Source organism: Leuresthes tenuis, unplaced genomic scaffold, assembly GCF_036924035.1.
Source record: "Leuresthes tenuis unplaced genomic scaffold, fLeuTen1.0.hap1 SCAF_13, whole genome shotgun sequence".
Taxonomy (NCBI): Eukaryota; Metazoa; Chordata; class Actinopteri; order Atheriniformes; family Atherinopsidae; genus Leuresthes; species Leuresthes tenuis.
Genome location: NW_027325367.1, coordinates 12,585,648 through 12,596,915, shown reverse-complemented (window position 1 = coordinate 12,596,915; position 11,268 = coordinate 12,585,648). Strand labels below are relative to the sequence as shown.

General features: G+C 43.1%; 2 protein-coding genes across 3 annotated transcripts; both read left to right on the top strand.

Annotated features, from left to right (window-relative positions):
* Positions 1-1,034: 1,034 nt before the first annotated feature.
* fdft1 (farnesyl-diphosphate farnesyltransferase 1) lies at positions 1,035-6,883 on the top strand. Of its 2 annotated transcripts, XM_072361822.1 has the most exons (8): positions 1,035-1,233; positions 2,920-3,017; positions 3,655-3,838; positions 3,975-4,103; positions 4,433-4,624; positions 4,818-4,994; positions 5,629-5,781; positions 5,863-6,883. In XM_072361822.1, the coding sequence occupies exons 1-8, from the start codon at positions 1,135-1,137 to the stop codon at positions 6,088-6,090; spliced, it is 1,260 nt and encodes a 419-aa protein (XP_072217923.1). In that variant the 5' UTR covers positions 1,035-1,134; the 3' UTR covers positions 6,091-6,883. The 2 variants fall into 2 exon arrangements, with proteins under 2 accessions (XP_072217923.1, XP_072217922.1); XM_072361821.1 differs by lacking the exon at positions 1,035-1,233 and having other exon boundaries at positions 1,924-3,017.
* An 896-nt stretch (positions 6,884-7,779) lies between these two features.
* On the top strand, positions 7,780-11,232 carry LOC140267599 (cathepsin B-like). The gene is made up of 9 exons (XM_072362911.1): positions 7,780-7,902; positions 8,034-8,119; positions 8,240-8,354; positions 8,510-8,625; positions 9,018-9,103; positions 9,188-9,331; positions 9,413-9,529; positions 10,158-10,286; positions 10,400-11,232. Exons 1-9 carry the CDS (start codon positions 7,780-7,782, stop codon positions 10,474-10,476), a joined length of 993 nt encoding a protein of 330 aa, XP_072219012.1. The 3' UTR covers positions 10,477-11,232.
* The last annotated feature ends 36 nt before the right edge of the window (positions 11,233-11,268 follow it).

Sequence of the window (11,268 nt, the reverse complement as noted above, 5' to 3'; positions counted from 1 at the left end):
AAGTGAGAAACTGCTGTGGTAGAGTGAAGCATCTCTTTCTACCTTCAGTCATTTTTTTCAGACTCTCCTCTTCTGAGAACACCTCCTCTCCTTACACCTTTAACTCACCAAATATGAAGTCTCTTGCACTTTTGTACTTGCTCTTCTTGTATTGATTCAGCATTTATTGCTTCTTACTGTCCTGAGGCTTATGTTATTTGTGTTACTTGTGCCAGCTGCTTCAACTAAATGTTTCTTCTAAATAACTAAATGTAACTGTCAGGGTTTCTCTTATCTCTTAGTTTAACCTATTCTTGCAGACCTTGCAGTCTTGTAGTCTTAATACAGTGGCTAAAAGTGTATTTGATTACCATAAAGCCTGTTTGTTTCTTTCATTGTGTGTGTCTGTGTATTAAACAGAAAGTCAAAATGATGGGAATAAGAAAACTGAATTTAAGTGTGCTTTAGACTATGGAACTGGCTGTACCCTGTTGACTTGTTTACATGTTACTTGGCAATGAGGCAGCTCAGCTTAGTGGAGACTCAACAAGCTTGACCTCACACATAGCCGTGTGTGAGTTAAGACACCTACCACAGCGTCATTTAACTAGTCATGAATACATTTTGGAATAATATGTCATTTACTGTCTAACTTTTGGAAACTTGATTGTCCTCCCGTTTGAACTTTGTTTTTGTTTCAAGTCATAGTATCATTGCTCAGATTCCTCTCCATATTTGTCTCTATCGTATAAAGCAAAAACTGTCAGAGGAGAGTGTTTTAGTGGGTGGATACAGTCAAGTGATCACGGCCAACAGACATAAGTACGCATCTTGGAGACTTTATTATTATCATTGAACAGGTATGCTTTTTATTCAGGATAACAAAGGACCAATCACAAGGCGCGCTTGGGGAACGGTTTATTGGGGCGGAGCATCACGCCAGACGCTCTAGTCTCTTATTGGACGTGGAGCTCTAAAGCCATGACGCCCTAGCCAATCAGACACATCATTCGATATGACGAGTTTCTCACGGAAAGCGGTGTTCAGTTAATGGTGGTCGGTATGCCGCTGCATCCCACAGCTTCGATGGAGAGCATCCCGTCAGGTTCACACATCACACGTTTGTCAGAATAGCAGCGGGAGATCAGAGGCAATATGGACATCCTGAAGTCGCTGGGACATCCGGAGGAGATATTTAACCTGTTTAAGTTTAAAATGGGAGGATGCACCACCGTCATGCCAAAGTTGGATTATGTGAGTACATTTCCAAAAACACACACTGAGATGAGCGGTTGTAAGTTAGAAACCATGTTTCTGAGATGCGTTACCGAATTTCTCACGCACATCATTCAGCACATCAAGTTCCGCTTTTCAGAACATCAACACTGTCAAGTTGCCGTGAAAACCGCACACACCGTTTTCCGACGAGATTTCTGCATACTTACCGTTATCAATCTGCATGGTGTCCACAGTGGACGCAGTCAGCTAATTGGACTTTGTCAAATTAGATCTGTGGCCTCACTCCCGTTGGCTTACTACAGACAGGCAGAGATGACCATTGACGTGGGATTTGCGTTGCGTAATGAGCTTGGAGGGTTCACGGGCGAGGAAAGATGCTGTGCTCGCGTTTGACGGCTAATCCCTTCGTTTTAGCACCAATGTGACCCGAAGCGACACGGTGCGTGCACGGGCTGCAATATGGTTTCAGAGTCTTACACAGGCTATTACCTTAAAGAAAATAATACAATGAAAAAGGTGCAGCTGTCATTGCAGAAGTTCTTTAAAAAAAATTAAAGAAGCCTTGCATCTTTTTTCTGTTGCCTGTCAGATTTTTAAAAAAAATTATATATATATATTTTTAAGCTACACCACTATGGGCCGACACCTGCATAATTATAGATGTCTGAGCACTACGGACAAAATTCCACCTTCACCGCTCTGGACAAAGTGGGCCTTTGTTGAGTTTTATCTTATCACCACTGAAGGTATTGCGAACAAATGGTTTAAATGGGGTCTGGCATAGTTTTCAACTTCACCTCCAGGAAATACCAGTCTATTGTAATTCTTCCCGTCTGCCAGCAGACGTCAGCAAGACGCAACTTAATTTACTTCTGCTTTTTTGCTAAGATTTGTCGCCAAAGAGAGAAAAAGGGTACACACGGGTTTCAAATGCAATGTTTTCGTCTTTGACTGCAAGTCTCTCAGTCGTGACGGGCGAAATTCCCACAACTAAACTATTTTTTGGCACGTTTTACATGCGTACATATTACCTGGTTGCATAACTTAGATAAAAGTATAGCACTGTTAGCGTGTGCTAACACAAAAAAACTGTCTAAAGATAATCCTCCTGTGCAGCAATGTTTACTTGATAGCTACAGGCTGAAATGGGGTTAAAGAGCTCCATTTATTACTTTGATTAGGAAACAGTTGCAGCTGCCATTGTTTTGGTTGAGGTGGGAGGAGTGCGTCGTCAGAACAGCAGATCTATAAACGCTCTGCACTGACGCGGTTTGCTGAATTTCAACGCTCGGTTGTTTACAGATCAGCGAAGCGACTGATTTAACCCTCCCGAAGCTCCTCGGCAAGATTTTTCAACGCGCTCGACCCCCTCTGCTCACTTGTCCTCTACATGGACTTAGTGTTTGAAACTCCCCCACCAAGCTCGGCGTCCACATGGACCGTGTCGTCTCATAACCGCGGTCTCGGTCTTCCTGTCGGGTTTTTCGTATGGCCAGTGCTTGCTGCAGGTGTCCAGTTTCGCTGTCCGTCTTTAAACGCTCTCTGTCGGTGGCGCCGCGGGGCTGCGGGGCCGCTCCTCGGTCCCTCCTGCAGGGCTGGAGGCTCGGGGAGCGCGGCCTGGTAGAGGCCGCCCGACCATGTAGCGCCCTCAGACCCGCGGGCTTCTACCGACAAACAGCCTTCCTTTGTCTCTCCTGTCAGGAGTCCATGAGCGAGAGTCTGCGGACCTGTTACGTCTATCTGAACCAGACCAGCCGGAGCTTTGCAGCCGTGATCCAGGCGCTGGACGGGGAGTTAAGGTGAGTCAGAGCTCGGCAGAAGGCTGAGGTGGCTGCAGGTGATGAGAGGTGTGCCCCCAGGTTTGTTTTGTCAGAGAACAGGGGGCGGTGGCAGGAGTACTCCCATGCCATCACTTGTATTTATCAGTCGAGAAGCATTTATACGATGCAAAAGAGAAGTTGGGGGGGAGAAAAAAAATAGTAGACTGGATCCACTACGGGTATAAATTTCTATGCACTGGATCCATATTGTGTTTTTGGTGTAGTAGTAGTCTAAGGCCTCCAGAAAAGCAGCCACAACTGCTGCAAAGAGCAGCTCCCAGCCATGCTTGGAAAAATAAATACCACGTGTGCAGGTGGGTCACGTGCCCCAAATGAGTCCTCAGGGACAATTATTTAACACAATATGGCACTAATATATACTCCAGCCTCTTTAAAGCCCTCTGCAACCTTAATGATATATATTTTTAAAAATAGATAAATGAGAGAAAATTGTAACTAAAGAGGAATGTGCCTGCAAAAGAGAGCAAGTGTTTTTCGTTTAAACTAGTCTGCTGTAATCTGGCAGTTTCCATTTTGGGCAAACAGAGGCTGCTGTTTTAGTCCCTTACATCAGAACAACCTGCAGCTGTTGATTTCCTCCTCACTCTTTGTCCAGACATGCGGTTTGCATCTTTTACCTGGTGCTGCGTGCGCTGGACACGGTGGAGGATGACATGACTATCCCCCTGGATAAGAAGGTGCCTATGCTGAACGATTTCCACACCTACCTGTACCAGGAGGAGTGGTGCTTTACAGAGAGTCAGGAGAAGGATCGTCAGGTTCTGCAGGATTTTCCTACGGTCAGTAGCACTGCATGCGTGTACACAGAGGGATGCTGGGTGGGCTCTTACGGCGTGATTTATTTATTATTTTTTTCCATAAATTAGGCTGTGATATTTGCATAACTATGATCTCCATGCTTTCTCTTGAATCCAGATATCCCTTGAATTCAGAAACCTTGCTCAGGAATACAGAGACGTCATCTCAGATATCTGCCACCGTATGGGAGTCGGTATGGCTGAATTCCTGGAGAAGAAAGTGGGATCCATGAAGGAGTGGGACCAGGTAAATGCTACAGTTATGTTTGAAGCGTTGGAACAGCTGCTCGTAGTCTGAACCTACCACCTTATCTTTTTTATTTCTACATATCTTGCTGTTTATCAAGTCTAACCACGCACTTGGACAAAAAATCCTTTAAGTCTCACACACATAGATTACGCACGTCTCTGATAATATTGTGTAAATATTTAATCAGTGAAAATCTACTTAATAATCTCTCAGCACTGTGTGTCGTGACATCTCTTTGGATACCAGACAGTGTTCAGTTATCAGCCAGTGTTTTATCATTTATTTCATGCCACAAAAGCCGTGCCGTTTGTCCTTCCCCTGTGTAGTACTGCCACTACGTTGCCGGTCTGGTTGGCATCGGTCTCTCTCAGCTCTTCTCTGCCTCCCAGCTGGAGGACCCTGAAGTGGGGCAGGACACTGAGTTGGCAAACTCCATGGGCCTGTTCCTCCAGAAGACCAACATCATCCGAGACTATCTAGAGGACACGAAAGAGGGTCGTGCCTTCTGGCCACAAGAGGTACAAACACAGTCTGTGTGCCTGACCCGAGGTTATAGTTATGCGGCACAATAGTTGAACTCAACTTTCAGTGTACATTGTAAACTTTGTCTATGATGAAAGGTGCTACTATGAGCCCATGTCAAATAAGCAGAGGTCTGCATAATATTTGATAACTAACGTTTAACTGCATGTCCTCTGCGTTGCTGTGCAGGCTTGGAGTCAGTTCGCAGTTCGTCTGGAGGATTTGGCCCAGCCTGAGAAGCTTGAGTCGGCCCTGTCCTGTCTCAACCTGCTGGTCACAGATGCCCTGAGGCACGTCCCTGATGTCATTGCCTACCTGTCTCGCCTGCGCAATCAGAGCGTCTTCAATTTCTGTGCCATTCCACAGGTAAAGACCAGTTGCCAGCAATAATTTATGAATATGGGGAAAAACAGTGGATTTGGAGTCTTGTCACAGGAGGATAGAGCCACTAATGAGGCTGCTGAATGACACTGCAGATTGTACTGAGACGTGGCCAGCATACTGATTGGGAGAAAGCTTGCTGGTTAGCAGCGACTGAGCTGAAAATTCACGTATCTTCTATATAGTTGGATTAAAAATATTTTGTCTAAATTGTACCGTGTTATCAAGAAGGTCCTTGATTTTGATAGAACTCAGTAAGGTTTGGGGAGTCTTGACAAATGCAACATACCACAGTTAGAAAGAGCAAATGTAACATGCAGGCTGCCTGTTGCGCCCTCTGATCAAAACTGTTGGTGCCAATGCGCCTCCAGCCACCTCATTTGTTTAAGACCTTCGGTGCATACCAACATGTGTGGAAAAGCACTGATATTCTGCACCAAAACAGCCATCGTTGAATTAATTCTTTGTTAAACTTGCATTCAATACCTAAAGAGTTCGTTTTTGTATAGCTGCATATACATGAATAAACTTGATTTATTATTAATTTCTTTCCGAAACTGTTTGAGCAGCTGCTTTAATTTTCTTTTGCTCCACAACATGCCATTCCTCTGTTGACCAGGTGATGGCAATAGCTACTCTTTCGACATGCTACAACAACCCCATGGTGTTTCAGGGGGTGGTGAAGATCAGAAAGGGACAGGCCGTCACCCTCATGATGGAAGCCACCAACATGAGAGCCGTGCAGACCATCATCACCCAGTACAGCCAGGAGGTGGGTCTATTTTCTGTCGCTCTCTCCCTCCCTCCCCCCTGCTGCCATAAAACTGGTTTGCTAAGTGGTCTTTCTCTGCAGATTTTACAGAAGGTGTCCCTCACAGACCCGTCACGGGACAAGACGCTGCACATCCTGGCTGTAATCCAAGAGAAGTCCGCCTTGTCACAGTCCAGCCTCCCCTCCAGGACCCACCACCTGTCTCCCATGTATCTGTCTGCTGCCATGCTGCTCGCCGCCCTCAGCTGGCAATACCTCAGTACTACTGCAGCACAGGCGCAGGGAACTGGTGACATGCAGGGACAGTGAACACGCTTAAGCTCACCCTCCTTGGAGCTCAGAGACTGCAGAAGACCCATCGCCCTCTTTGGATATTTAATCCTCCACTGACTTGTGGAATCGGAGGCGTTTCTTTCCTCTTTGGGTTTTCATTGTGGCTGTTTCCGGACCATGGACACACTGAACTGTGATTGGGTTCTTCTAACAGCCTGGTCTCATCATGTTGTTTAATAGTAAATTGCTGTAGTCCATTTTGTGTCAGGCCCGAAAACACGATGATGGCGTTTTTAAAAAAAATAAATAACATTTTGGGAACACGGTCACAAATATCCATTAAGGTTTTGTTTAATTTAGTCTCAATCTTTAGTTTTCTTATTTCTCAAGTCAAATCATCTCTAGTTCCATATTCTTTTGTTTCTGTTAGGCGAAACACTTGAAAGCTACATCAGTGCACTTTACAGTATTTGCACTGTTGGCATAGATCATGTGGACTAATTCCACTCACTGTAGATGTTTGTATCAATACATTTCCTTATCCAGCTCAATTTCAACTGTCTTTTTAAAACGTGGGGAAAAAACTACATGTGCAATATCATTCTAGTTTTAACAAAGCTGAACTGTTTAAATGGGTATGAGAGTATATAAAGATATATTGACCTCACGAAAGATGCTAGCGAAGTGTCCTTATCACAGCTTTGGTGAGTAGAAAGGCTAGCACAGAGTAACCTTGTACAGAACCAAAGGAGAGCTACAAACATTGCTATGTAATGTGACTTTTTTGAATTGTACATATATGAACAAATAAAAAGGTTAAAGGATGTAATACGTCTGAAACTTTTGTGTGCAGATCAACATATAAGTCATGTTTCTGTGAGTATGGTTTCACATATTCAACATCTTTTAACAACGGAAGTTCAAGGGTCATATAATGTGCTGTGCTTTGGTTTTTAAGAGCATGTGATGTGTTTAAAGTTCCATCCTGTCAAACAGAATAAAGCAAAAAGAACAGTATTTTTTTAATTTAATTTTTTTTTATAAAGGTAACAGCACTGTTAAAAGTACTTTCCTTTATTATTGTCATAAGTCTCGGAGCAACGGTCACCCTTTGGTTTTATTCTGGTCACTTAAGACTTGCAGAGAAGTTTAATTTATTACGCAAACCTGTGACTCCATGACTTGTCTCATAAAGAGCGGTGAGAAGTTATTGCTCAGTTAGAGAAAAATCTCTGAAGGAGTGGTTCGTGAAAACAGCAACACAGGTAAGAGTTGACATTTAGGACAGTGTTTTGTTCTTGTTAGTTTAATGGTTACATGTTTGCACTGATGATTAGGAGAGAAGCTGTTCGTGCTTTACTGGTGCAGATTAATACATCAACAAATAATGTTCATCTGAAATTTAGATACTTTTGTTCTCAGTCTTTTTTTCTCACTTAATATAGTGAAATCCAGTGGAATTTTCAGAATGTTTAATAGGTACTTGTTATTACCTTCTATTTCTAAAAGCCAGTTTTGAAAAATCATGAGAACTAAGCGTTTCTTTTCTTTGGTTTGGGGAGTATTATGTCAGTCATTACAATATGAAACCAGACTAAAATAATATAGTTAATAATAATATATAATATATATAACAATATATATCTGTTTACTGTCACACATCTCCCATTTTTGATGCCTTGTAATGCTGTGATTTTCCACCACAGCCCTATTCTGTTTTGCAGGATGCATCCTTTGCTTCTCCTCTGCGTCACGGTGACGCTCTCTGTCGCCTGGGCGCACCCTCACATCTCTTCCCTCTCCTCAGAGATGGTCGACTTCATCAACAAAGTCAACACCACCTGGACGGTGAGACCATTCAGTATGTTTTTCAAGGCATATCTACATCACTGGCAACTGTTAACAGAAATCTTTCTGCTACAGACTGTAGTCATGACGGCAGCGATTCCTCTGGTCTAATTCAATACATTTTGCTGCAGGCCGGCCAGAACTTCCATAATGTTGATATCAGCTATGTGAAAGGACTGTGTGGGACCATACTGAATGGCCCCAAGTTGCCAGAGGTGTAAGTGTTAACGGTTTGTGTTTATGTGTGCACAGATCAGATCATCACATGTCCGATCAGGTGATCGTCAGCAGGTTCATCTTATCTGCAGTGTTTTATTGACCATCCTCTCTTGTTTAGAGTTCATAACGTTGAAGGCATAAAGCTTCCAGACAGCTTTGACCCACGTCAGCAGTGGCCTAACTGCCCCACACTCCAACAGATCAGAGATCAGGGCTCCTGTGGATCCTGCTGGGTAAGGCAGACAGTAAAGAGCCACAGTGAGCATACAGGTTGTAGCGTAACAGGGTTTTCACTATGTAAAAGCGACCAAAGGTGAACCAGATTTAACTACTTATGAGTCAACTCCTTTTTCAAACCAGTTACTGAGCTCTTTCTGATTTCCCACAGGCCTTTGGGGCAGCTGAAGCGATATCTGACAGATTATGTATCCAAAGCGGCGGTAAGATCTCTTTGGAGATCTCAGCTGAGGATCTGCTCACCTGCTGTGATGAGTGTGGCATGGGGTGAGCATCGGTGTAACAATGTACAATTCCAAAAAGCAAGGATACATTATCATTTTATTCTTGGCTTTTTTAAAACAACAATGAAGGAAAATGGCCAAAAGCAAAGAACAAGCAATACTCTTAACTGACTAATCGAGGTCTGGAGTGATGCTCATGACTTAAGAATAGCTTAAAATGTTAAGAAAAAAGTTTTATCCTTCAATCTGTGACTTTTTTTAACACAAATCAAACATTTCCACTGTACTTTGTATGGTCCAAAGATTACAAAAATGAATACTGATGATGCCGTCATCTCTGCTTGGGATAAATGGTAAATTGTCGCTGAGAAAAGAGTATTGAGTTGCAATATGAAATGACATCATGCTGCAGTAATAGTGTCCGTGTGGTTGTAGCTGTTTTGGTGGTTACCCTTCTGCTGCTTGGGAATTCTGGACAAAGACAGGACTTGTAACAGGAGGCTTGTACGACTCCAAAGTTGGTAAGTATATCACACGCGAGTCGGATGCAGTTCCAGCTGTTTTTTCGAGCATCGACAGTGTTAGACGGTGACTGTGCGTTGCAGGTTGCAGACCCTACACCATCGCTCCCTGTGAACACCATGTAAATGGAACCCGACCTCCGTGTCAGGGTGAACAGGACACTCCTAAGTGTGTGGAGCAGTGTATGGGTGGATACTCGCTGTCATATCCGAAGGACAAACGCTTTGGTACAGACAGATCTAAAACAGCAGACATGTCATGACTCTTCTTGTATCTGTCCTTGACATTTCCTTTGTCTCCTCCTTCAGGGCGACGCTCTTACAGCGTTCCGTCCCAGCAGGAACAGATCATGACTGAGCTGTATAAGAACGGACCTGTGGAGGCAGCTTTTTCTGTGTATGAGGATTTTCTGCTGTATAAGACCGGTGAGAATTTGACTTTGCCAAACTCCCCCCTACAAATACAAGAAGCTACACTGTTTAATAATGCTCAGTCTTCATAAGTCAATAAACTACAAACTGCTTATTCTAACTATACACGCATTACTGCAGACCTACTTTTAGATAATGTCTTTAGGTTGTTTCATTACATCTCACCTTCGAAGCTTCTAACTTTTATTTGGAGCGTTTATTTCTGGACAGAATTACATTGTTCTCATGCCATTCATGTTTGCCTTCTATAAGTGATTCCTGTGACCCTTTGCAATGCAGAGATATGTGACCCCTTGCCTTGCCTTAGTACTTATTCAGTTTGAAGTATTTTGTCAGGCCTGAAAAAGATAGGTGTTCAGTCATGAAAGTCAGTGAACATAAAGCTGTCCAACCGAGTCTTGGAAGTCATCTTTATTCCTCTAAAAATAGATTTTGGAGCCCAAGTTTCAGATCCAATGCCCAACAAGATGCAAATATGAAGTTATTGACAGCTTCTCCTACATAGATAGATATAATAATACCAGCCTGCTTTATGCTTTAGATTGGCTGCTTTAAATCAGCTTGATATGAAAAAGTGTGACTGTGTTCTTCTAAGTTATCATGGCCTTTCTTGCTGCACCAGGTGTGTATCAGCATCTGACAGGGGACATGCTGGGAGGTCATGCCATTAAGATCCTGGGCTGGGGGGAGGACAACGGGACCCCCTACTGGCTGGCTGCAAACTCCTGGAACAGTGACTGGGGAGACAAAGGTATGATATAACCAGGGTAAAGACTGAGAAGGAATGTCTCCTGGTCATATCCTGTCTTCTCTGTACAGAGAAGATCCTTAAAACACTCCCTCCTATTTTGTCTCCCGTTGCAGGTTTCTTCAAGATCAAGCGTGGTAACGATGAATGTGGAATTGAGTCCGAGGTGGTTGCAGGAATCCCTCTCAACTAAATGAAAAGAGTCCTGGGTGCAGACAATGGTCATTAGTTATTAATAAATCTTTATCATGTTTTTTTTCCAATGAGCTACACAATAATCTTACATCTTCGTGAGGTAATTAGAGTCCAGGAGGCTTTATGTGAAACTTCATAATATGAAAATGTCTGTGTTTTTTAATAATATGTGTGAAGGACTTCAATTTTATAGGGGGATTAGCGGAACAGCATTGATCATACATGTAGGCAGCACTTCCTGCAATAAAGAGCCTGAGTTAAGTTTGGGAAGAGCGCTCACTCATCCTCCATTTCCACAAACCATAATGTGTAATTTTGTCACCCAAAAAACAAACAGTCACTGACAAATGTGAGTTGGAGCATTTTCAGCCTTCAGTTTAGCCACATTTGTTCTGGGTTAGTGGGGGAGCAATATTAATACTTGGATAATAAATCAAATGCCAGTGTGTTGGTGCACCACCTTCAAGTGTCTAAAGTACTTTTGTGTACTTATTGTGCCTAAACTACTAAGCCCTGTGACACATCAGGCTCATGTGAAAATTGACTGAGAACACACGGTGCACATTTGCATGAAAGAAGGGAGGCTGCTCTCCCTCATGGAAATCCCAGATAGCTGAAACTAGGATGAGTCGGACATATTCTTAAATGATTGTCTAGGAAATTAAAAATGCTCAGAGACCATGACAAGATGACTTTTGTGTAATTGTTGGGCCAGTTTGCTCTACAGTTTACATGCTGTGCAGGACATGATGAAAATGACTGTTTAAGCTTTTTTTCTTCACATTTTCTT

Bases quoted from the DNA above. Each gene is read 5' to 3' on its own strand.
- fdft1 (XM_072361821.1), top strand. From the start codon at position 2,707: ATGGCCAGTGCTTGCTGCAGGTGTCCAGTTTCGCTGTCCGTCTTTAAA. The intron at 4,625-4,817 runs GTACAAACACAG...GTTGCTGTGCAG, and splicing joins GTGCCTTCTGGCCACAAGAG to GCTTGGAGTCAGTTCGCAGT. The intron at 5,782-5,862 runs GTGGGTCTATTT...CTTTCTCTGCAG, and splicing joins TCACCCAGTACAGCCAGGAG to ATTTTACAGAAGGTGTCCCT.
- LOC140267599 (XM_072362911.1), top strand. From the start codon at position 7,780: ATGCATCCTTTGCTTCTCCTCTGCGTCACGGTGACGCTCTCTGTCGCC. The intron at 9,530-10,157 runs GTGAGAATTTGA...TTGCTGCACCAG, and splicing joins TTTTCTGCTGTATAAGACCG to GTGTGTATCAGCATCTGACA. The intron at 10,287-10,399 runs GTATGATATAAC...CTCCCGTTGCAG, and splicing joins CAGTGACTGGGGAGACAAAG to GTTTCTTCAAGATCAAGCGT.